Genomic DNA, 25,697 nt, shown 5'->3' with positions numbered 1-25,697 from the left:
GAGGTTTCTTCCTTTCAGGAAACTCCAATTAATCACATAGGTCCCTGTATTTGAAAGACAGGCACTGTGCTGATTTCCACAGGGAGACAGAGCAGTGCCTACCTTTCCATGCCCTGCCCCTCCTGTGCTGGATGGCACCTTCCTTCCCAGCAGGGACAGCCCAGTGGCACTGGCTGCTGCACTTCCCTCTCTGCCACACAACCTGGCAGTAACCCTGGGGCAGTTCCTGTCTGCTTGAGCGTGCCAGGCAGCAGATGGGGCTGGGACAAGTCCCTCTCAGCTCTCCCTGTTTGCGTGCCAGAAACCTCCAAGGGTGGGCTGGGGGCACAAACCAGGGCCCCTCAGAGGCTGACAGTGAGCCCCCCACAGCCCCTCCTGCCCACAGCCAAATCTCTGACCACTCAGCCAGCCTGGCTTCCTTGGGTTCCTGCACCACCTTTGCATGTCTCTGTACCCTGCATTGCTCTACTTCAATTCTTTTGCCATTAGATAAAATGGGGCACCCCACCAAATTATAAAACAGGGCAACAGAAAACAGTCAGAGGCCAGAGCACCTCTCCTCTCAGGAAAAACAGAGAGGGGTGGAGTTATTCAGTTGTGTGAAGAACAGGCCCAAGGAGATTTTATAGCCATTTTCCAAAATTCAATGTGGCTTTGAAGAAAGTGGGGGACACCTTTTTTGAACAGTACCAGTTACAACAGAATGTGGGAAAATATTTCTAAACACAAATGGGATGCAATCAGAGTAGATCTTAGGTAGAACTTGTTTACTTAGAGCATTCTGCAACACTGGCACACGGGTCCCCAAGAGCTTGTAGGTGCCTCATCCCTGGAACCATTCCAGGTCAGGTGGCAAAGGGGTCTGAGCAATCTGATCTCTTTAAAGATGTTCCTGCTCATGGCAGGACACTTGCACCTGATGACCTTTACAGGGCCCTGCCAGCCCAGCCCAGTCTAGGACTCCTCACCGTTTTCATTTGAAGAGCACCAAGAGTGCAGGTGAGGAGGAAGGGGGCTCATCTGATGCCTTGGACTTAAGTAGATGAGGAGCCCATCCCTCACACCCGGTTTCACCTGTGGCCCCTTTGCATTTTACCTGCAGGAGCTCCTTGGCAGACCAGTGCTGCTCCTTGTCTGTCTGCAGGCAGCAGCTCAGGAAGTCACACAGCCAAGGTGAAAACAGGTTGGGCTCCTGCAGCTTTTCTTTCCCTCCTGTGCCTATCAGGATTTGAGGCTGGGGAAAAAGGAAACAGGGAGGTTCCACCTGCTGCTTTGCCCATCTGTAACTTTGCCCATCTCCCTGAGCCCATTGTTTAAGCTTCATTCTGCAGTGGCAGTTTCTGCCCTGGCAGAGACCCAGAGATGACTTTCCTTCACCTACAAAAAACCCAAACCCCACATTTTTTCCAACATCCTACAGATCTTGACTTGGCAGCTGATTTCATTGACTGACCTAACAAGTGGGAACTACATCAGCAAAGCATGTTTGATTCTCTGAGAATTCACACCAGCTTGATAGGGTTTTTGGAAGAGGGACTTTGCTATACTAACTCTGCTATTTCCAAGGATTAGTACAAGAAAGGCATCTCTGCCATGCTTGTTGGTCCCTTAAGCAGAGCTGCCATAAAACAAAGCTCATCAAGTTCTCTCCTTTGTTCTTGAAAACCATGGTAATTGGAAGGAAAGAAAGGAAATCCACCAGGTATTCCTCAGGTAAGGAAACAAACATTTAAATCTCAAATTCCACACAGACACATTAAGATGCCTGCACAAATGTGTTGGGATGAAAATGCCTGCTTGGGCACACAGGAAACACCTGCAGCTCTGTCTCTCAGCAGTCGGAAAATTTCAGCTTCCCTTATGCAGCAAAAGAAAACTTTCCATGGTCAGAAGAAGGAGAGGTGCCATCCCTATGGTCACTCTCTGCTCATTTGGCTACTCAAGTCAATGCATTAATGGTAGGCCCATCCCAGAAAGTGCCAGGAAACAAACAGGGGGTTTTGGCAGGCTCTCCACATCACCAGGCTCTGGCTTGGTGATGAGGAGAATGTGGCTTGGGCTATGAGAAAAAACACGGTCACTAGGTGTTTCAGCATTACTGGAAAAGAAGCAGAAGAGACTCTGAGCCATTTACACCCTCATTCCCAGGCTTCCAGCATGTTTCCCAGTGAGAAGACACTGCACAGGGAATTAAGTTCCTCTCTAAAAATCATTGTTTTAGAAACTTTGTTGGCTTTGGGTTTCTTTTCTTCATTGCTGGAAATGTAACACCAGTTCTGAGAGGCTTGACTTGTGGTTTTAGGGGCATCTTCACAGACAGACAAGTGGGAACAATTTGAAACCCAAAGCAAAGTGTTGCCTCAGAAGAGTTGGGGAGTGTTTGCCTGTGTTAAGGCTTGAGCTGTCTGGCAATCCCCTTACATCCATGTGCAGAAACACCCAGCTGCTCCCCAGATCTCAGTCCCTCTGGGCACACAGGCCTCAGGAAAACGATTCCAGCCTTTCTCCTGCTCAAGAGCATCTAACCTAAGCTGAGCTCCAGTTTCTTCAGTAAAGTCAAGGACGTTCTCTTCCATGCAGCTGACAGTGTTCATGGAGCTCAGCAGGTCTTCCTGATATTCCTCAGGCCAAGGAATTACAGTGGAATTTGGCCAGACATCAGATGAACATTATCCAATGTGGTTCATGTGGAACCAAGCTCTAACGCTGACAAGCCAGAGGGAGAGAGCTCATTCTGCTTTAGAAAGATGTCAGTTAGAAACATAAGACACAGACTTGGAACTACTCAAACCTCAGCGTGCAGAATCCATCTAAAATAGACCACAATCATAATGGCAAGGGGCGTTGGAGTCTTGATAAAAACGCCCACCACGATAATAATAACTCTGCCCTAGTGGCAGTGAAATCAATGGTGGCCAAAGAGACTTTATTACTTTCCTCTTCAAACCAAAGGAAAATTTCCAAGCCTAAAATAGCCAATGTACTCTCCTTGATTAAAAGCAATTATAACAATTCATTCAAGTATGCAGACGTGAGCCAAACACAAGGATCACAGGTCACGCCTGACGTTCCTTGTTCATCAGTGGAACCTGCAAACTCTGATTTTATGCTATTTATAAATGTGCCAGTTGTTGGTTTCGTAGAGCTTTTTTGGCAAAATCATGGGGTTTGTTTTCTTATGTTACAGATCCCCTCTATTGGACTTTCAAAGGTGAAATTTTATTTAAAATCAAAACCAAAGTTTTTAAATTGATATATATGGGAAGATCTTTTGCCGAAAATTAGATCATTAAAAGGATGCAGCGTTCCTCAGCAGTCCTGTCCTGTTCCTGATTTGTACACAGCCCCTGGCAGGCGATAATTCCCTTCCTTGCCAGTCAGGGAATAAGGCTCTATGTACTCTTCTGAATTGGCCATTCGTTCTTAAAGATGGAAAGTCCCCCCTTGTCGGAACCCAGGACATCCCTCTGGCAGCTCTGCGTGGCTCGAGCCCCTGGCAGGGGGCTCAGAGACCCTGGCATGAAGGCAAAGACACCTGTGCCTTTGAGGTGTCTTTGATTTTGACCCATGGAGTAAATTACCAATGTTACGTGAAGAGCTACAAGTCACGAGAGTTTAAGCAGAATAATAATTTGTCTCAGGGTGAAAGGGTAGAAGTTTGGGGTTTTTAGAATGGGGGTTCAGGAGGTGACACGATCCGTCCTAAGGACGTGATTCATGGAGGTTCTTTTTCACTGATCTCAGGGTGCAAAAACTGACACGACAAGGGGATTTGCAGTAAAATCAAAATACATGTACTTTTATTAAATAGCCATAGAGAAGATGCGTTAGAGAGAGGGGAATGAAGAAAGGGAAAAGAATAAGGAAAAGAAAAAGAAGAGAGGGAGGGCAAGGAGGTATATAGCTACCAGACGTGCGGATGACAAAGTCCCTCGAAGTCCGGTCGACGAAGAGGCCTGTCATCTTCACGTCAGGGGAGATCTCAAAGGTATCAGTCAGGTCTAACCTTTTTTATAGTCCTTTTGAAATGGGGGAAGGGGACCCATTTCAAAACAGTCTATTGATAAAGGGTACAAGGAGTCCATCAGTAGTCCATCAGGAACAGGCGTCGTCAGCAGCAGATGTCGTAGGCAGGAACCATTGTCTTCTTGGTCCAGTGGTCGCTTGCAAAACTTGCTCCAGTCCCCACGCATACCTTCCCTCACCCTATGGTGGGGATTTCAGTCTTAGTCCTTTTGGGAAAAGAGGGGAGCTTTTCCATGTAGGGGTCGCACGTCTCAGTCCTTGAGGGAGAACCTTCTCCCATCTCAGTCCATCTGTCACGGTGGTTGATGCACGGTGAATGGAGGGTCCTTTTGTGGTGACCTCCGGGAAGGTCATTCCAGAGAGAAAGTCCAGCCAAGTCAGAAGGGTGGAGAAATTCCAGCACTAGCGTTGCTAGGTGATGCAGGCGAAGGAGAGCACACTGCCCCTTCTTGGGTGCAGTGTTCCATGAGTTGAGCAAACACACCCGTAGGCAATAATCTGGCTTGGTGGACCAGACAGACCTGGATTTTCAGAACAGGATCTTTCCCTTTCCCCGGTGGTCTTGGCTTTCATGACGATCGAGAGGCAAAAAATGAGGGAAGTTTCGGACAGACTCTCACACCTTGTCATCTCCTTTGCTTCTTGCATTCCCTTGCTGCAGGGATGGCAGCAATCAGGCTGTCAGAAGAGGCTTAAGAGAGGCTCCGCTGATTGCAGAAATGGATGCTGCCCAAAGGGAAAAAGAAACAAAAGAAACCAAATTAAAAGAGACAAAGGAAAAAGGAACCATTTTTCCAAACTGAGTTCCTAACAGGGTTGAGCTGGATTCCTCCAGCACCCAGAAATACACAGACATGGGACTGAGGGCACCAGCAGCACGTCTGCCTTCATGTCCAGCATGCTGCTGGCACAGGCAAACACGGCCCAGAACTGCACTAGTCCATTCCTCATGGTGTCGTCACTTGCTGGGATTTTTGTCCTGCTATCACTGTGGGATTGCTGCTTGCTGTCCTAAGGATTTATTCCTTTCAGGAAAGTCAACAGACTTATTCAAGCTCCTCTTTTCTACAGACATGGGCTCTTTGAGTGTCCAAGAGAGATGTGGGGTATAAGGCATTCCTCAAGAGACTCCCAAGAGCTCTGAAAAATGTTGATCCCACGTGTTGATCTCAGGAAAGCTGGACATGCAGGTTTTCAGCAGCAAGCCAGGAGCAAGGACACAAGCAGCAGGGTGCAGATGTGCTCAGCTCTGGTTTGCAGGAAGAGCAGTGTCTGCCTCAGCACACCCCACTCCCTCCTGTGCTGGCTGGCATCTTCCTTCACAGCAGGCACAGCCAAGGAAGTGGCCTGGTCACCAGCTCCTTGTCTGCCACCAAACCTGGCAGCAAAGCCACAGCCATTCTCATCTACTTGATGGGGCAAGGCAACACATGGGGCTGGCACAAATCCTGCACAGCTGTGCCTGTTTGGCTGGCAGAAACCTCCAAGGGTGGGCCAGGCGGGACAAGCTGGGTGCTCTCGGATGCTCACAGTGAGCTCCACCCCAGCTCCCCCATTCCCACAGACCAATCTAAAACCGCTTGGCAGGGACTGCTTTCATTGTGTTCCTCAAGCCCCCATCCCCACCATTGCAATACTTCAGTTCCTTTGCTACCAGGCAAACCTGAATACAGCACCTGAGAGCAAAAGAGGGACACAGAAATGACCAGAAGGTGGGAGCTCTCCTCTGAGGAAGGGCTGGGAGCCTTGTGCCTGTTTATCCTGGAGAAGAGCAAGCCCCAAGGAGACTTTTCAATATTTTCAGGGGCTTCTAGGAAAGTTGGGGACATTTCTTTTAGCAGGGCCAATTGCAAGAGGACAAGGGGGAATGGCTTTAAGCTAAAAGACACTCAATTCAGATTGGCTCTGAGGAAGAAACTGTTTGTGAGGAGAGTGCTGGAACACTGGCACAGGCTGCCCAGAGAGCTGGGAGGAGCCCCAACCCAGCAACATTCAAGCTCCGCTTGGATGGCCCTCTGAACAACCTGATCTACTTGAAGATGTCCTTGCCAGTGGCTGGAGTTCTGGGCTAGATGACCTTCACTGGGCCCTTCTAACCTCAAGCAGTCAAGATCCTACTTGGTTTTCATTTGAAAAGCACCCAAAGCAGAGATTACTCTGTGGGGAGCCCATCTGATTCCCTGGAGTTTGGCTGAGGAGCAAACCCTGGCAGGGAACAGCTGTTTGGCCTGCAGCCGCTTTGCCTTGTACCTGCAGAAGTTCCTTGGCAGAGCCTCGCCTGTCCACATCCATCTGCAGGCAGCAGCTCAGAAATTCACACAAGCCAGGGGGTAGCCTGAGCTGGTGCAGATTTGGAACCCCTTGCTTGCCTATCAGGTAGCTGGCCTGAAGCAAAAGGAAACATGAGACTCTATGTGATTCTTCCATATCCTTCAGGGCTCACCTAGACCCCATCTTTAAAACTCCACTCTGCAGTGGCAATTTCTTGCCCAGCAGATGCTTAGAGATGAGCCTTCTCTCCCAAAGGAAAAAAGGCTCCAGTGCAGCCCCAGCTATTCCAGCACCAGGTCTTGCCTTGACGGCTGATGTGAGCCCCAGAGACCTTTTTTGAAGTGGCCCTTGCTGGAAGCACTTCAAGCTGTGGGAATGGGATTTTCTCTAATGGACTGAGAGCAGAAGGACACGACTATCTGAGCACATTTCCACCTTACCTTGTCACTGGTCTCCTGCATATAAGGAGCCTCTCCTGTGGCCATTTCTATTCCCACAATCCCAAGGGACCAGGTGTCCACTTTGGGGCCGTAAGGCTCTCTTCTCACCACCTTGGGTGCCATCCAGTAAGTGGTCCCGACCATCGACCTCCGTTTCCTGTGCTCAGGGCTGAGCACAGCACAGAGGCCAAAATCAGCTGAGGAGGAAAACAAACACTGCTTCAAGTAGGAAACCAAGGAAAAGGGCTTCTCACTCTCAGTCCCAGAACGCAGTGCTTAATGGAGCTGGAAAAGCAGCTGGGCTCTCCTTCCTCAGGGCTGCAGCCAAGGACATGGGCAATTGTACAGGTAACAACCCGCCCAGGATTCCCACAAAACCTTGGCTTTTCCTCATTGCCCTGAACGTTTACACTGTAAATCTCTCCCTTTGGAAGGAACACCCACAAACCAAAGTTACTCTGGATACCTGGTTGCTCTCTAGACCACTCAGCACCTTCCAGCTGCGGCCTGGGCTTGCACAGCGCTCCCTGCACTCTCAGCAGCCACTGCTGGCACCCGGCACCTCTCCAAAGCAGCCCCACACCGCCTCCCCGCAGCGCTGCGCCTCAGCAGGAATACCCAGCCAGCTTGACGGAGCCATCCCGGCCCAGAAGGATGTTGTCACTTTTGATGTCTCTGTGGATCACCTGCTTGGCATGAAGGAAAGCCAGGCCTTGCAGGCACTGCCAGGGGAAAAAGAAACAGGCGGCCAAAAGTTACCCTGATCTGATTTCATCACATGCAAAAGGAGGCTGCTCCTGAAGATTCTCAGATCTCCAAGGAGCAGTGAGTGCTGGCAGGAGGAAGAGCTTGCTGCTGCAGCACTAGGAGAGCAGGATCTTTCCAAGGGAAGGCATATTAGCTTTGGAGGGGGAAGCATCAGTCAGTCGTTGCTCCAGACTGTCCCCTGCAAAGCCAGTCAGAATGAGCGCTGCTGCAGCGGATGCGCTCTCCCCGTCCGGACGACAAACAATGGTTTGCCAAAAGAGGAAAACGTCCCTGCCTTGGATACCAAGGGGATCAGTGTCGGTCGGGAGACTGGAGGACAAGGGTTCTATGGCTGCCTCAACAGCAGACTTGGAAGTAGCTCTTTTGTCAGTTTGCAGCAGCAAGCACCATGCTGGGTGCCGTGCCATCCTTTGGAGTGGAGACCTGTGACAGATGAGTCTCTCTTTGGCTTGGCCTCTGGTTTAAAACTCTCACAGCAGCACCTTTGCACTTACAGGCAAAGAAGGCAGTGCAGAAAGGCTCTGGGCAAAGGCTTGGGGAGGCAAAGTGCAGAACAGAAAATAAAAAGGAAAAAGAGACAGAGAGTTCAATGATGGTGGATAAGAGTGAAGAACAGAGTACAGGAAGGGCAGGGACACTGGCAGGCAGTTCAGTCCAGATGCTCTTTCTTCTCTGAAGCAGAAGAGCAACACAGAAAGAAAGCTCTGAACATGGAATCACTCACTTTGCAGTGCTTTCAAAGGACTAGCCTTGTCCAAGCCATCCCAAGCACAAGCAGGACCCCTTACCTCCCGACACACTGTTGCTATGTGTCCTACAGCCATCCTTCTCACGGTGACCTATGGCCCCCAGGGGCAGAAGCCCAGCGGGGAGGCCAGTTGTCCAGGATAGCTCACGGAGGGTCCAGGATCGCCCAGCGGGGGGTTCAGGCAGCCCAGGCAGCTATAGTGATTTGCAGCTCAGCTCTTTAGTGATTTCAGCTCTTTCAGCATGCCTGGGGCCGTCACCCTGGGTATAGCCGCAGCAGACGCAGAGAGAGAGAGAGCAGCGCTGTCTGGGTTCCGCAGGGTTCTTTTATTGGGGTCTCCGCGAAGGGTCCAGGGACAGCTCTCCTCTGCCGAACCGGGCAGAGCTAGGGGTTTTTATACCTTACAGGGGGATTGAAAACTGTCCAATAGTAAGGGTCAGGGGAAAAGGTGGCCTATGGATCTACAGAGAGATAACAGGGTCCGAAAGGCGGAAGAGGGGGGCTTCTAAACCCTTAGTCATGCTGACTTTGGTATTTCCTAGCTCAGGCTTCTGATCTCCAGGGCCTTGCAGGCCTTGTGCCTGCTACAACTCCACTTTCTGTATTTAGAAAAAAGGCGTTCCCTATGGTTCTTTTAAAACAATGGACAAGGCATGAGAACATAAGTAACACGATGACAATTACAAGAAAAATCCACAACATTCCCTTAACCAAAGATGCAATCCATCCCGTTAATCCCCACTGACCGAAGAGGTCATTGACCCAGTCTGGGGTCTGTTCTACTTTTAAGTCCTTCACAAGTCCCTTCAGTTTCTGGATGTTGGCGTGGATGGATTCCGAGCGTGAAGAGAGATTGAAGCAGCACATCCCTTCGAAGTCCTCGCAGCCATGTCCGTGGGCAAGCAGCAGGAAGTCAATTGCTGCTCGATTTTGGAGTGAGGCGTGTCTTGTGGTTTCTTCTTCCTTTAAGAGATCGCTCAGGGCAGCAGAAGTAGCGTTAGCTTGCTTACTGAGCCAGCACCCAAGGTGATTTATGTCACCCAGGGCCTTAGCTGCAGCTACCCATGGTAGGAATATAGAGGCCGCTATCTTTTTAGGTTTGTTCCAATCGTATAATTTGGGATCGCAATTTTCATCAAATGCTGTGTAGGACCTTTTGTGGCGTTTTAATTCGCTCTCCTTTTTCCAATTGTGCAACAAGGTGATATTTGGAGTAAGGGTGGAAAGTTTTCCTAGGGTACAGGGACCTCCCTGGAGTCGTGAGGGGATTCCAGCCCATACTCTGTCACCACAGATGAGAAACGTTCCCTTGGGTAGAATTTTGGGATGGAGAGAGGACACAGAGATCACACGAGCAGTGTAATTACACCAATCGTGAGGGTTGTAGGCTTTGTTAATTGGTGATATGTCTTTTCGGTATGTGTTTTTGTTCAGATCAATTTCAGGCAAATTATTCTTTGGACGTCTAAAGTAAAATTTGACACAGAAGGTGGCCTTAGAGGACCCCAATAGATCCAATTCTTGAGGTTCCTCAAGAGCATTGGGCAGTATTTTTGTCCACTGGTCCCAAGTTTCTACCTGGTGGGGTCGCTTACCTGTGGTGCGGAGAAGCTCTGAATTATAGGCGGGCCAATCATCGGCTACAAAAGGAATTCCTACTAGACATGTGGAAAGTGGGTTATCAACGCTCCCCATGGATAAGCACATGTTATCCTGTTTTAATGTTCTTGCTAAGGTTACCCAGACATTATGGCTCGGCTGTGGGCCGATCCAACCGACGGCACATGGCACGGTGAGGAACATCCAGGCAGCAGTGAGGACAGCGCCAATGGAGATATTTTTCATCTTTGGGCAGGAATGGGGCTTCTGATAGGGAATATAAGCAAAACTTGTTATTTTTTATGGTAGGAAGGGAGGGTTAGGGTTCCTTTCTTGTTCCTTTCCTCTGTTCCTTCCACCTCCCCCCTTTATTTTTAGTTTTTTACTGTTTTTTTTTTTGTTTTTTCTATGGTACTAAGGGTGGGGGAGTGGGTAAAAGTTAGAGGCTTTTGGTAAGGGTTGATAAAAGGGATAATAGGGTTTTTTAGGGTAAAAAGGGTAATAACATCTAATTCAAAGAACAGTTTTGTTTTCAGGCTGTGCCTGGCCTAGGGCTTGATGCCTCAGAATGTTGTTCAGCTTTCTGGTTTGTCTGCTGCTGTGTGATGGGACAGTCGTCTCCTCCACCTGTGGATGTTTGGCGACGTCTTCGTCTCCAGGCCGAGCTGGTCTGGTTTTGAGGAGGTCTCGTGTTTGACTCAGGAGGATTCTTGTCACTGCTTGTGGAAGTGGTATTTGCAGTGCCTAGGTATGGTTTTATGTTTTTCCCTGGGTACCATCTTGGACCAGATGGTAGCAGAACACACGCGTATCCTCTTCCCCACGTGATGAGTTCGAAAGGTCCAGAGACTTTATGTGTTTCTGGGTCCTTCACCAGCACAGGTGGTTTCTCTGTGAGCTTTGCTTGGGTGGTATTTGCAAAGTGGCGAAGTATTGGTGGATCAGGCTCTGAGGTTGTACAGTTCAGGAAGTTGATGACATAGAGAGCCTTGCAAAGTCTTTCAACTGGAGAGGTGATTTTTGTTCCTCTCTGTTGCTGATTGAGGACTCTTTTGAGAGTTTGATGTGTCCTTTCCACGATGGATTGTCCTGTGGGGTTTGCAGGTATACCTGTCTTGTGTTGTATTCCCCACTCACTGAAGAACTCTTTTAACTTACGAGAGGTATAGGCAGGTCCATTGTCTGTTTTGATCTCCTTTGGTACTCCCAGGGTTGCAAACGCGAGGAGAAAATGTTTTATGGTGTGCTGCGCAGTTTCTCCTGTATGTGTTGATGCAAATACTGCTCCTGAGAACGTATCAACCGATACATGCACGTACTTTGACCTTCCAAAAGGTGCAAAGTGGGTTACATCTGTCTGCCACAGCTGGCAGCTGTTTAAACCTCGGGGATTGACTCCCGTCCCCATAGATGGTATCTGGTAGTTTTGACAGTTCGGGCATGTGGCAACAATAGCTTTTGCCTGATCTTTTGAGAGCTTGAACATTCTGATAAGGGCAGGCACATTTTGATGAAAAAATGAGTGTGACAATTTTGCCTGGGCAAAGATGTTAGGGACATTAGCAGTCTCTATTGCCATGGCTAAGGTGTCTGCTTTCCTGTTCCCTTCTGCAATGAAACCTGGGAGGTCAGTGTGTGACCTCACATGCATTATATAGTAAGGTTGTTTTCTGTGGGAAATTAAGCGTGTTAATGTAGAAATCAATTGGTATAACTTTGGATTGGAAACCTCTTTGAGAAGAGCATGTTCTGCTCTCATAGCTATGCCAGCAACATAAGCTGAATCTGTGACCAGATTAAAAGGTTCGTCTTTGAATTTCTCAAAGGCTCTGACAACAGCTGCTAACTCCGCAATCTGTGGAGATCCCTCCACTATTTTTATGTCAGATTCCCAATTTTGGGTTTTAGGGTCCCTCCATGTCATTACCGACTTGTGGGATGACCCTGAGCCATCTGTAAAGACGGTTAGAGCTTTGAGAGGTGTCCTACTTTGGACTAATTTTGGAGTCAGATGAAATGTTACATCACGATTAAAAAGCTTATGTTTTGGGATATGCACTGAAATTTGACCTGTATAGCTATCTAAGGCATACTGGAGACTCTCATTGGTCTGGAGCAAATGTTCCAGATCCCCAGTGGTCATTGGCAAATATATGCATGTGAACTCACACCCTGCAAGGGAACGGAGGCGAGTTCTAGCCTTTTTTATTAAATGTGCCATAATTTCTTGGAAGGTGGTAATGGTTTTTGTGGGTTGGTTATTTGTAAAGATCCACTCCAGGATTAGTAAAGGGTCTCGAAGTTGAGTGTCCCATTGGAAAATCAGTCCATAGAACCTAGGTGCTTTTCCCAGAATGACGAACTGGAAAGGCAGGCTGGGCTCAAAGCGATGGGCTTTGCGTGAAGACAGGGCTTCCTGGACCTTGGTGATGGCATCTCGGGCCTCTGGTGTTAGAGTGCATGGAGAGTCCAGATTCTCCTTGCCCCGGAGAAGGCTGAACAGTGGAGCGAGGTCCTCTGTTGTAATTCCTAGCAGTGGACGTACCCAGTTGATGGATCCGCACAGACTGTGTAAGTCTCTCAGGGTTTTTGGGTCGTCTCGGATGGCGAGCTGCTGGGGTACGACGGTCCGTTCCCGGATCTGGAGTCCAAGGTAAGTCCATGGATTGGTGTACTGTATTTTGTCCTCACGGATCTCAAATCCTGCCTTTTCTATGGTTTCAATAGTCTTTTTAACTGCTTTGTCCAAGTACGTTTTTTCTGGTGCACAGACCAGAATATCGTCCATATAGTGATGGATGATCGCATTTGGGAATAGGTCCCGAACAGGAGACAGGATGTGAGCAACATACCACTGGCATATACTTGGACTGCACTTTAGTCCTTGTGGAAGAAAACACCAATGATATCTCTTGAGTGGAGCCTCTCTGTTAAGAGAGGGAACAGAGAAGGCAAACCGTGGAGCGTCCTGGGGATGCAGCGGGATGCTGAAGAAACAGTCTTTAATATCAATGATAGCAAGTGTCCAGTCTCTAGGCAGCATCGATGGTGAGGGCAGGCCAGGCTGAAGGGGACCCATGTCCTCGATGACCTCGTTGATTTTTCGAAGATCGTGGAGGAGCCTCCACCTGTCCGTTCCAGGCTTTTGTAGTACGAAGACTGGAGAATTCCAAGGGCTGGTGGTCTCTACGATGTGGCCTTTGGCGAGCTGTTCATCCACAAGGGCATGTAGTGCGCGCAGTTTGACTTTAGAAAGGGGCCACTGCTCGATCCAGATCGGGTCATGGCATTTCCAGGTGAGACGAGGAGTGTCTGGCAGTGCGCGCTCCTCAGTGGCCCCAATTAGAAATCCGGACTGGGAATACGTAGGGAGGCTCCCCACTGACATAAAATGTCCCGTCCATACAAGGTGATGGGGGCCCTTACCACAAATGGGCGGATGGTAGCCAACTTGCCTTCAGGCCCTTCGACGAGGATGTTGTTCTTGCTCCGCATGGAAACTGTAGCTCCACCGATCCCTGTGATCATGCCTGCCACAGGTTGTAGCTCCCAGTGTGCTGGCCATTCAGAGCGGGCGATGATGGTCACGTCTGCACCGGTATCCAGCATCCCTGGTAGGTGGAACTTCTCTCCTCTGCAGGTAAGACCGCACTCGATGACAGGCTTACTCGGTCCCACAACTTGTATCCACATTGCTGTGGGGTTGAGAGGAAGCTGTTCCCTGTGATTCTTAGGGAGTAGAAAGGCCTGTGCGAATGGGGTACCCTTTGGAAGAAAATATGGTAAGTCTGTGCAGTACACCTGGACAAAGATTTCTTGTCCTGGGTGCACTGTTTGTACTTCTGGAACAACAAATATTTCCTTTGGGGTATGGAGAGAATCACCTAGAATTAGGATGTTAGAAGGACCTCCTTTTGGCCCACGTTTGCCTGTGGGAACACGATAAACATTGTCATTTTTAAAGTCAATGGACAGTGCAGTTACCAGCTGACGGCGCGTTCCCTTTGGTATTGCTCCGTGTGTTGGATCCTCCTCATGTGGTCTGGAATCTCCTGGGATGGTGCGTGACTGGGTCTGGATGGCCTTTGATTTGATGTCCTTGCGTGGGGCCCCACCACGCTCCGATGGAAGTTTCCCGGACGCGGCTGATAGTACTGCTGATTCTGGGGCCTTTGGTAGAAATTGCGAGGGTACCTGGGAGGTGACCTTTCTGGACAGTCCTTTATAAAATGTCCAAAATCTCCGCAGTGGTAGCAGCGGACCTGATCTTTAGAAGCTATTACTGCATATGCACTAGAAACTCCTTCTGCAACACCCTTAGTAACTGCTTGGGCCACTGTGTCGTCAGTGGACAGGTGACGTGTGCAGCTTTCCAGCATTTGCTCTATGGTAGGTTCTGTGTCCAAGGGTAAGGCTCTCAGAATTGTTTTACATTTGTCATTTGCATTACTCATGGCAAGTTTACACAACAGTTCTTTTCTTGCCTCTGTGCTCTCTATTTGTTTTTCCAGAGCATCCTTAATTCTATCCACAAATTTGATAAAGCTTTCATCTATTCCTTGTTTGATAGTAGAAAAATATTGAGTAGGGGTGGAATCATCAGGGGTAAGGAGTAAAGAGGTTTTTGCTGCTATAGCCACGTCTTGTAATGTTGCCTTAGGTAAAGTATCAGCTTGGTCAGAGGGTTTCTGCAAATCCCCTTCACCAGCCAGCTGTTCGAGTGTAAAATTTGACTTATCAGCATCTGCAGCATAGTTATCTGATAATGTTTTTAATTGCTTTTTCCAATGCCTTTCCCAAAGCATGTACTCGGCGGGAGAAAGGAGGCACTGGGCAATATTTTTAATATCGTGGGGTACCAGAACATGTGCTGAGAACGTAGCTTCTAGGAAATTTCTAAAAATATGTGAACTTCTACCATGTTCTGTGGCTGTATTTCTTAATTGCACAAGTTCTTTATTTGTAATAGGTTCCCATGTCTTTCTATTAGTGGCACCTCCTTTTTTCCCCTTCTTATATTCTACTGGAAAGGCAGTAATTCTCTGAGCTAATTGCCAGTCCCCTGCCTGTGTGGCTTCCATTTTTATTTTTGCCCAAGGATCTACATATTCTATTTCCAAATCGGAATCGCTGTCACTGCTGTCATCAGATGACGAGAAGTGAGAGCTATCAGGCCTTGCCTTATGTTTCTTATGGCTGGCTGGAGCTGCATTTGGCAGAGGTGCCTGTGGCTGGGCAGGGTATAAGGCAGCACATGGCAGGACGTGGCTACACGTGGCACATGGCGGGGTGGCCGTGCAATGCGTGATACAGCATGCACAGGACTGGGGGGCGTGGGGAGGGGGGGCAGAACTGAGGGAAGTCTGGGGGGTCCCGACCGGGGGCTGCGGAGCGTGGGTATGGGGTTGCACAGCGAGGGTATGGGGGCAGGGGGGGTGCTGGATGTAGGAGGCGGCGGGACGGAGGGAGGGTGCGGCGGGACTGAGGGAGGGTGCGGCGGGTACAATTCCGGCGGCAGGCAAAAGCGCGGTGGTGGGGGGGGGCGCGGGTACCCAGGCGGGCTGATCCCGTGCCGCAGCAGGGACGGTGCCGGAGGCAGGGAAAGACACGATGGTAGCGGGGGGGGCGAGGGCGGGGGAGGGAGTGGGGGCGGACGCGGCAGGGACAGGAGGGACGGCAAAGGGGGTGGGGGGGGCCCCAGTAGGGTCGGGGGGAGCAGGGGGAGGGGTGGGGTTTGGGTCAGTCCCGGCGGGAACTGGCGCAGATGCTCTCGGAGATAACGCAGAGCAAGGAGGCGCGCAGGATGTGGCTCCCGAGGGGAAGGCGGGGGGGAAGAGGGGGTGGGCAGGGGCCGTGGGCGCCCTGGGGTCGGGGGGTTGCGGCGCAGATGGCGGGACCCTAGGACCCAGCGGAGTGCTGGATTCCAGGGTGGAGGGGCTGTTATCTCCTCCATTAGCATTTGAAATAGGCGCTTCTGTTAAGTGAGATAAGAACTTTTCGTTTCTTTCCACAGAAGCTAGCTCTGAAGTTACTATCTTTTTGTTAGTTTTTTCTACAGCTTTAGTGATAGCGTGGAACATAGGTAAAAACTGTGTTACAGAAAAGTCTTGGTTAGTTTGAAACTTATATATCGTGGTCCCAATTGTATCCCAAAAGGAGTCTAAGGTAATAGTCTGTGTATTAGTATCTGGGAAGTGGCAGAGAATCCATTTTATAAAACGTTTCAGGTTAGTTTTTGAAAGGTTACCTTTAGAAAAAGAAAAGTTGTTAGAAGATAGGATTTCTAGGATTAGGGAATATAAATCTCTCTCGTTCTGGGATCGTTTACTAAGCTTTGATCCCATTTTTCAGTTCCCGCCAGCAGAAAAAAGAGAAAAAAAAAGAAAAAACCCAAAAAAAAAGGACCCAAGGAAAAATATTTTTTGCGCGCAAGAGAGGCTGTGTTAAACTTACACTTTTCAGCCTGTTGTGGGTCAAAGTTCTGCTGGGGGTCGTCTGCTCGTCAGCCTCCGCGGACACTCGCGTGCCCAGGTGTCGGGGTGCGGGTCGGCTGACCTCCTGTCCAGGAGAGTCCTTCTAAAACGGAGAGCTTCTCCTTCCAGGATCTCTGGCGAGCGGAGGCAGTGACAATTTCACGAAGAAATGCTGCTCCTCTGAAATGCCAGGTCCGGCATTCAGTTCCGCGGCCAGGCTATCACGGCGGTTCAGATGTTGGCCCAGGGGCCCCCCGCTGTTCGGGCGTCGGCTCTGTTCGGGGCGCCAGCTATGGCCCCCAGGGGCAGAAGCCCAGCGGGGAGGCCGGTTGTCCAGGATAGCTCAACGAGGGTCCAGGATCGCCCAGCGGGGGTTCAGGCAGCCCAGGCAGCTATAGTGATTTGCAGCTCAGCTCTTTAGTGATTTCAGCTCTTTTAGCATGCCTGGGGCCGTCACCCTGGGTATAGCCGCAGCAGACGCAGAGAGAGAGAGAGCAGCGCTGTCTGGGTTCCGCAGGGTTCTTTTATTGGGGTCTCCGCGAAGGGTCCAGGGACAGCTCTCCTCTGCCGAACCGGGCAGAGCTAGGGGTTTTTATACCTTACAGGGGGATTGAAAACTGTCCAATAGTAAGGGTCAGGGGAAAAGGTGGCCTATGGATCTACAGAGAGATAACAGGGTCCGAAAGGCGGAAGAGGGGGGCTTCTAAACCCTTAGTCATGCTGACTTTGGTATTTCCTAGCTCAGGCTTCTGATCTCCAGGGCCTTGCAGGCCTTGTGCCTGCTACAGTGACCACATCAGCTAAGGAGCCTCCATCCATATATTCCAACACCAGCAGGACAGCCTCATCCACAAGGTAGCTGCAAGAGGAAAGCAACAGCGTGGAGCTGAACGTGCACAGCTAAATTGCTGTGGGGAAGAAAAGACTACAGCTGAGTTTTGTTTCCAGGTCACTGGTAAATGAAGATGGAATCAAATGAAGACACACTCCACCTAGGCTAGCCAGTGCCTGCCATCTGTGCCACCTAAAGGAGGAAGGCACATCCATGGAAAAGGAGACGGCTTAGGTGGCAAGCAGTGGGAAAAGGGGGTTCAGTGAGGAAAAAGATAAATCTGGAAGTGGACACATCCCAGCAGCTGCTTCATCATCTTCAGACACAAATTGCACCATTCCCTCCAGCAGCAAGGAGACACAGTTTTCACAGCTTTTACTAAAGGCAAGTGGTTGTGCAGCACTGCCAACACCCTTTGGAAAACCTTGCAGAAAGGACAGTCACAAACAGGAAAACAATTTCAGACCTGGCAAATTATGTGTCTCCTAGCCTAGTCTTTTGGCATGCAAGGCTATGGAAAATAGTGGGAACAGCACAAGGTGCATAACCTCTGGCATGTTTTCTCCTCCAACACTTAGAAAAAATCATGCCCCAAACCAGCAAAACCACATGCAGCAAGTGAACATACAGGCTGCTGGCTTAGTAAGAGAGCCAGGTTTCTGAGAGCAATCTTCAAGCTGTTTATGTCAGGAAGCATTCATGGGGACAGAATGCAAACTCCTCCCATGCCTGGTGCAGGAGTGGATTGATGTTCATTGAAAGATCCATTTTCTGCCAGTGGCTAAAGAGCTTTTAAATCTTTGCCTTGCAAGTATGGAAATGAACGTTCCCAAAAAATCACCAGAACTACTTACCTTTCTAAGTAGCTGACAATATTGGCGTTCTTATTTTCTCTCATGAGCAGGATTTCTTTTAATACTCCCTCACAGCCCTGGTGCTGGAGATAAAGTTCCTTTACAGCCACCTACGATGACATTCAAAAGCTCTTAGGGACAGACATGACCAGAGCCTCTTTCTCTGGCACTCATGGGCCTGGATGCCTTGTCACCTCGGGAAAAAGGGACTCTAAACCATCAACCACAAAGCGCTAACACCACCCTCTGCACCTGCAGGCTTCTCAAACAGACTTTATTTAGCACTACTATTATCATTTACACATGCTTTGGAAGCCAAAAGTAATTTTTCTCCTGTGAAGAGATGGCTGCCAATTCAATTGTGTGCCAGAGTAAACACATAAAACATGATGGGGAAAATGCTGTCAAAAAATAACTGCAAAGCGACTCAAGGTAAAGTTACAATCCCAGCACATCCTCACTTCTTCAGTTTGGCTTTTGCAACGTTGAAGAACAATCTTTAGACTTGAAATTATTGAATGGGTTTAAAAATGAATACCCCTTTCCGTGGTACACTATGGATGCGCCCCAGGTTCTAAGTACAGGGCTTGGGGCTTTTGGACGCCTCCGAGACCTCCCTCCAAGTGCAGTTCCTGAGCACAGCTCTGCAGCTGGATAAGGAACTACCTTCTCTAATTCCTTACTATTAAGGAAGATGGAATGTATTTCCTGAGAGTCAAAAAGGAGAATTCAGGACTTGGAACTTCTAGCCCCAAAGAGCAGCAAGACTCTCCAAGACACCACCATGACTGTTCAGAACAGAGAGCATCTCTCTAGTGGAACACAGGATCAACACAAGGTTGTATTATTTAAGGCTCTTCATCAACTTCTTCTCATTCATCTGTGCACGTGTCTCTCTGTGTCTCTGTGTGTGTAGGTGTGTGTGTATGTGAACTAGGTTCCCTAGGACTGAAAGGCAAAACTGTGCTCCAGACAAGATCTCTCTTTCTGAAGGGCTTGCATTGTATTTTCCAACTGAATCACGTGATAGAAAACAAAATATCTGTGTCTGATCCTGGGCTTAAGAGGAATTGGGCTGGAATGATGGCTCTTGCCATCAGCTAATCTATGCACATTTATCCAGTAACTCCAAGCTAGCGTGTCCTCTGAAAGACACCACGGCCATCCTTGCATTCATTCAGGTAGGTAGGAAGGACAAAGTCTGTCCAAAATGCATTTTGCAGCCTGCCTCTAGACAGACTGCTTCTGCAGAACAGCCTCTGCAGCAAAGACAGGCGGCCCAAAGCTCTGGCCACAGATCACATCACAGGGAAAGCATTCAAGAGCTGCAAGATCTGCATGGGCACTCACCGCTTGTCCTGTGGCAGTGTCGAAGGCCTTATAAACAGCTCCAAAGCCCCTAGAATCAGAACAGTGGCAAGAACAGAGAAGTTGTTCAGTGCTGACGAGCAAAAGGCAGCCCAGGCAAGAGCTCTGTGCTGCCTGCAGTGGCTCTAAAACACTGGGCTTTGTCTACTCTTCAGCCAAGGGCACAGCAGCCCAGCAGCCGTCTGCCATGCAGAGTGTCCAAGAGAAAAGCTGGCTCCCACAGGAAGAAAAAGGGCTGCTAGAATTCTCCAATACACACACTAACTTATGCATGTGGGGGGGTTTTCTTTGCCTTTTTCTTCTTGTATCTCTGCCTGTGACGTGCCTTTCCAGGCAATGAAACACACTGCTGCTGGGCCTTCTCACTGCTCTCCTTTCATCCTACCTGCCAAACTCAGGCAATGCCACACAGCCTTTCTTATTTTCCTGACCATTGAATATTGTTTCCAGAAAAATACTACTAAGAAATGCTACTGAGAGCTGTTATCTGACAGCTGTCTGGTGGGAAACAACACACAAAACCTGCTCTCTCAGCTTTTCCTTCCTTCATGAGTGTGGCCATATTACTTTGAATCATACAAAACCATGTCTCCTGGGAAAATAGGCAAACTGGTGCCCCATCTTGGAGGGACAGGAGGGCTTCCAGGTCCTGCTCCTTGAGGCAGCCAAGACATTGTCAGCATCCAGTCATCTTTGATGATGCCTTGTACTGCCTCAGTAGTGAGACAGGGACAATCTGGAGCCAGGCTCTGAAGATGCTTGCAGCTTGCCTGACTTCCCACATGCTATTGCACCACCAAAATTCCTGGCCTGTGGTTCTGTAGAAATAAGTGTGGCTGCACTCACCCACTGCCAAGATGTTCCCATCCAGTGTACTTCTTTTCTGGATCTTCCACACTCACCACACACCCTGAAAGAAACAAAATGCAAGAAGCAAAGTTCAAAACAGAGAGATTGAGCTTGCAGGAGATCTGAAACCCAGCTCCACTCTCTGGGGCTCTGAGCAATTTGTGGTCTTTTGGCTAACGATAACATCAACAAGAACAACAACAACAGCAGCCCCAGCAAAACAGGCAGCTCTGCACAGAGTCTGATTCTCCCACACTCCTTTGCAGGGTTGCCTTGAGGGGAAACTAAGCCCATGGAAAAAACATCAGAGCAGACAGAAATCAGAAGACAAACAGGCACCAAGGCAAGCGGCTGTCATCTACAAATGGGAAGGAGGGCTGAAAAATCAGGAGCCTTCATTTTCTTGGGAAGAAACACTCTCTTGGGAGATTCAGCACAAGATTACATACTTCCAAAGATTCAGTGCACCCTGGGATCTGGGATGAATTTTTATCAACATCTGCTTTTTGCAGAGCAGAAAGAATATTGCAAAGTGAATTCCAGGAGAGGAGGGGATGTTCCCTTCCTCTCAGCAGTTTGCCTAAAGAATGCCTTGACATTTTCAGAGAACAGCAGCTCATGCTACATCCAAGAACAATGACTCTAAGAATTAGAACACTTTTCATTTAGGAGCAGGCTAAGTTCTGAAGACCACTTTGCCCATTCCTCATTTAGTGAAGAACTACAAGTGCTGGTCTTCAGCCTGGGCTGCAGCAGCCACGGGCACTGGACTTGGCCCCTTGAACAGCACCCACGTGCCCCATCTTCCCAAAGGGCACAGCCCAGACGGGGCACAAGGACAGCGCCGCTCCTCAGGCGCTGCCGTGACACAGACACCTGCACAAAGGAGATGCTGATCCTCTCACCAGCCCAGGCAAAGCTGCAGCAACGGGGCAGCAGCTGCAACCCCACAGCTGAGGAAGGCTCCAGCCCCTGCAGGCACAGCAGCTGTCAGTGGCAGGGCAGGTATGACAAAAAGCTTGGCAAAGCCTACGAACGGCCACTGACAGCCACTGTCAAGAAGCCAGAGGCACACCCAGCTCTGTTACAAGCTATTGACCCCACTCAAGACAGAACATGGTTGTCTTTCTCTTCAGACCCACGGAGGAGTCAATCAATCCACCTTTTGTCCCAACAGCTGATGGCAGACACTGAGTAAACTGGGCTCTGCTCTGTGCCTGACCCGTCAGTCCCTGACAGCACTGCACTGGCAGCCCTTACTAGTTGTAAGAAGCAACTCAGCTCTACTGCAGAGTCACCAAGGCCTTGGTGTGCTTTCCTCCAGTGCAGGAATCTGTGCAGGGATTGAGGCCAATGCTTAGTATTCCAAGAGTGTTTATCAGCTGGGCATTAGCAGTGACAAAGTGCCTGGTACTGCAGGAACATGCAGCAGAGGGGCTGCAGGCTTCCTCCCGAGAATTGCCTGCAGGGCACTTCTATCTGGAAATGCCACATGGATGTGTCTCTTTGATGCATCTTCCTAGGCATACAACTAAAATATCAAACAGGGATTGTCAAAAAAAGTGTGGTGGTTTTCTTCTTTTGGGGCACTTTGAAAACAAATCTTCCTATCTGATACCTCGGGATTGTTCTAAGAATGTAACATTTTAACTTTTAGGGCACATTGAAAAGACCTCTTCCTCTCTTATTTGTGCTATCATTTGATGTTCTCATCCAGAAGGTCAGGCTAACCAAAATGTAGAATTCTTATCAAACCCAAACTGTAGAAGGAACAGTAGAAGTACTAACAGTCATAAAAACAACACCAGCATTAAACCAGCCCCACAGACAACCAAGTTCTGGGAAGTATTTTGTCTCCAATGACTGGTGACAGGTCAGGAGTCTAAAAGGAATCCAGGAAGCCAAGTGTTCTTATCAGTTTGGCCAGACTAGCACACACACCTTCACGGAGGCATTGGCTGGGTTGCAGCCTTCTGCTGCTTGCAAAACAATCCCTGCTTTTGTCTTCACTGCACAGGGAAGCTCAGGCAAAGCCCACCCACTCCCAGCTGCCCTCAAAGGCAAAAGGAATGCCCCAAAGTGCTGCCTGGCTGCCCCCAAGCACAACACTGGCTTCTGTAGAGATCCACAATATCTGTCTTGTTGCCATGATAATTTAGGAAAAAAGCCTCTGCTAGGATTTTTCCTGTTCTGAAGAGCTGAGAGCCTCAGGAAAGAAATGTAAACAATGGCTATCTGCTGCTGTGGAATGCCACGGGTGCATCTTCCATTAGTTCATGTAGATTGTTTTCAATCAGTGACCAATCACAGCCACCTGTGCCAAGGCTGTGAGCAGTCACAGGTTTTTGTTATTGATTCCTATTCTATTCTTGTCTTGGTAGCCTTCTGATCTTCTTCTCTCTGTCCTTTTAGTATAGTTGTAATGTAGTATTTTAGTATAATATATAACATAATAAATCAGCCTTCTGATGAAAATGGAGTCAAGCCTTGTGTCCTCGCACCAGGGATCTCAGTCTAAGCAAGAATTGGTGACCCCTGGATGTGTGAAACTGATGGTCACCCCAAGAGTGACCGTGGAATCTAGCCTGGAGCTGAAGAAACGAGACCCTGAAGATGGGCAGAGTTCACAGCCAAGGCAAACAGGAGAACCTGTGGGACTTTCCTGGAGATTGTGTCCAGAGACCGCAGAGCAGCAGAGCTGCACAGCTGGGTCCACAAGGATACTGTCTAAAGGTACTGTTATTTTTTCCCTTCCTGAAGATGCTGCCATTCGCAAAAGGTGGGAGGAAAGTTGGAAAAATGTACCTTCGGAAGCTCAGGTTCCGTTTACTGCGTCAGAGGAGAAAGTTATTAAACACTGGTGCAGATGGGGACGCAGGGACAGAATTCCTCAATGTATGTTGGAGAGACGGTGTTATGAGTTCTTCAGATGGGCAAAATTTCATAGATTTATTACAAATGTCGTAGACTCCCTTGATTTACGTTTTTGGGAGTTCATGGCCGCTCTTTTTGACTGGACAATAGTCCAGCGTGTTCAATGCCCAATGATGGATGCAGTGCACGTACTGATTTATGGTGTTATCTTGAAATGGGGACGGGCTGCAGGGGACATCATGGCTCGGGAGCGCAGTCGCGTTCTGTCCCCGCCAGCTTCGGCACGAGAGAAGTCTCTCAAAGAAGACGAACCGCGAGTTTGCATTCCCCCCGCAGTGCCCACAGCTGAGCAAAAGTTTTTCTCCGCTCCCTTGGAGCAAACAGATCTACCTTCCCCCCCCGCTCCTTCTCTTGGGGGGGATGAAAAACCGAACCCGCCGCTTTCCGGGCCGGCCCCGCCCGCTTCGCCGCGGAATTCTCCGCTTCCCCCACCCCGGGAGGGAGCGGATCCGATTCCGCCTCGGCCAGCCCCGCGGGAGGCGCCGGACCCCGCGGCTCCGCCTCAGCCGGCCCCGCGGGAGGCGCCGGACCCCGCGGCTCCGCCTCAGCCGGCCCCGCGGGAGGCGCCGGACCCCGCGGCTCCGCCTCAGCCGGCCCCGCGGGAGGCGCCGGACCCCGCGGCTCCGCCTCAGCCGGCTCCGCCCGCGGCCCCGCAGCCGCCCGGGCCAGCTCCGCCGGCTCTGATGACTGCGCCTGCGCCGCGGCACCCGGAACCGCCTCCCGCCGATCCGCCCGTGTTGCCAGGCAGCGCGATCAACAACAGTGATTCCCCGGCTGTGCTGCTGCTCCCGGGAGCTGCAGGAGCTGCCTCCGTGTCTTCTTTCTCTGCATCCCAGCCGGCAACTGAATTCGCAACGGTGCAGGCGGCGCCTGCGCGGGCCGACCCCGCTCCGAGCCCGCCGCCCCCGCCTGTCCCGCCGCTCCCTGCCGATCCAATTGCAGTGCAAGAGCTTGCTGAGAATGGTGCTGAGCCCACGAGACCGCCTCAAAAGTCGACACCAGCGCCCGTGCTGCCTGCACCACCCACCCCAGTTGTCCCGCAGGTTTCCGAAACTCCATCATTCACGTCAAACCCTGCGAAAAGCCTATCCTTCCGTAAAAAAAGCATAACCCTCCAGCTGACTGCAGGAGCAGTTCGGCTGGCTGTGTTCAAAATCAATATAGTTTTTAAATCACTTTGCGTATAGTCGAGAGCTTCTCCCTAGAAGTTAAAGTGCCTGCCTTCCCCCGAGCGCCCCTGCGGCGTGGGGGAGTTGGCTCCTGTAACATCTACCTCTAGTTCCCAACCCAGTAGAGATAAAAGTAGTGCCAAAAAGCAAAAAGCAGAAAAAATAACATTTACCTTACAAAAACAAGAGACACAGAGCAAAGCAAGCACTGCTCGCTTGCTCTGGAGACAAGAAACCCTCAAATCTAAAATAACAATTCCTGAGAAAACTTCTCTTCTCCAGCTGCCAGTGTGCACCAGTGCTTCTAAAAAAAAAAAAAAACATTTCGTCATTTCTACTCTCAAAACACTAGCAGCATAGTCCTACCAAGTTCTGAGCGTGCAGAGCCCGCCTCACAAGCTAGTTCTAAGCCGTTTAACTCATTTCCCTGGGCCGGGGCCATCGCCCCGTCCAGTGCTGAGTTCAAAAACTTTGCTTTCCCCACAAGAACCTAGGCCACCATTCTGTGAGCCAAGTCTGAGTTCTCTGGTCCACCCACCAGGACCAGAGCCACCCAAGGGTCCTAGAGACACTCTGCTGCTGCTACTCTTCTTCTAATGAAAAAAAAAAAATAATAAAGAAAAGTGGAAAGAGCTAGCAGCTCAAAAGCATTGAAAAGCCAAAAATTAGCCTCAGCCCAAGTGGTTCAATGAAGGGCTGTGGCCAGGGCATTCCAGAAATTTTCTCTGAATTGTTTCATGGCTGTCAATGAATTGTTTGCTAATTCTTGTTTTCTTTAGCAGTTCTTTGTTTCAGAATTCTGCAAGCCTGTTTCAGGACCAAAGGGGACTTCCAGAGATGTCAAAAAAGAACATCTTCAGTCCATGGACTCTGTCCTGAAATTCAGCTGCTTGGACTTGAAACAATGAACTTTCCTTGCATGAGTTTTTGCATTTTCTTATTTTTTAAGATTGTTTTAGTGATATGATATAATTAGATGTTTGATAAGAGAAGAATTTCCCTGAATGTTCTACAGGTGAAGAATTTCCCTGACCATTCCACATCAGCAAATGATTGAGATTTTGATTGGCAACAGATCAACCTCAAGAGGTGTTGTTCTCTCTTCTACAAAGCCCTAGTAGAAGAAATTGCAAACATTTCTTTTTCTATTTAATTTAATAATTTAAAAGGGTGAGATGTTGCCATGATAATTTAGGGAAAAAGCCTCTGCTGGGACTTTTCCTGTCCTGAGGAGCTGAGAGCCTCAGGAAAGAAATGTAAACAATGGCTATCTGCTGCTGTGGAATGCCACGGGTGCATCTTCCATTAGTTCGTGTAGATTGTTTTCAATCAGTGACCAATCACAGCCACCTGTGCCAAGGCTGTG

The 25,697-nt window shown here is 49.5% G+C and overlaps 1 protein-coding gene across 8 annotated transcripts; it reads right to left on the bottom strand.

Moving 5' to 3' along the window:
• Window positions 1-1,132: 1,132 nt before the first annotated feature.
• Window positions 1,133-24,629, bottom strand: LOC135307678 (serine/threonine-protein kinase PAK 1-like). 8 transcript variants are annotated; one of them, XM_064432072.1, is made up of 6 exons: window positions 24,505-24,629; window positions 20,226-20,289; window positions 18,012-18,121; window positions 17,118-17,184; window positions 8,294-8,344; window positions 7,299-7,459 (listed from the first exon to the last, which is right to left on the bottom strand). In XM_064432072.1, exons 2-6 carry the CDS (start codon window positions 20,244-20,246, stop codon window positions 7,343-7,345), a joined length of 366 nt encoding a protein of 121 aa, XP_064288142.1. In that variant the 5' UTR covers window positions 20,247-20,289; window positions 24,505-24,629; the 3' UTR covers window positions 7,299-7,342. The 8 variants fall into 8 exon arrangements, 4 of the variants coding, with proteins under 4 accessions (XP_064288142.1, XP_064288141.1, XP_064288144.1 ...); XM_064432071.1 differs by lacking the exon at window positions 24,505-24,629 and adding an exon at window positions 23,034-23,595; XM_064432074.1 differs by lacking the exon at window positions 24,505-24,629 and adding an exon at window positions 22,170-23,023.
• Between the last annotated feature and the right edge of the window lie 1,068 nt (window positions 24,630-25,697).

Source organism: Passer domesticus, chromosome 9 (genome assembly GCF_036417665.1).
Source record: "Passer domesticus isolate bPasDom1 chromosome 9, bPasDom1.hap1, whole genome shotgun sequence".
Taxonomy (NCBI): Eukaryota; Metazoa; Chordata; class Aves; order Passeriformes; family Passeridae; genus Passer; species Passer domesticus.
This window is presented reverse-complemented; position numbering and strand designations above follow the sequence as displayed.

Coding starts and splice junctions, on each gene's coding strand:
- LOC135307678 (XM_064432072.1), bottom strand. CDS start 20,246: ATGGGAACATCTTGGCAGTGG. Junction 18,122..20,225: donor TGGGAACATCTTGGCAGTGG/GTGAGTGCAGCC, acceptor ATGTCATCGTAG/GTGGCTGTAAAGGAACTTTA. Junction 7,460..8,293: donor TAGCAACAGTGTGTCGGGAG/GTAAGGGGTCCT, acceptor TTCCCCTGGCAG/TGCCTGCAAGGCCTGGCTTT.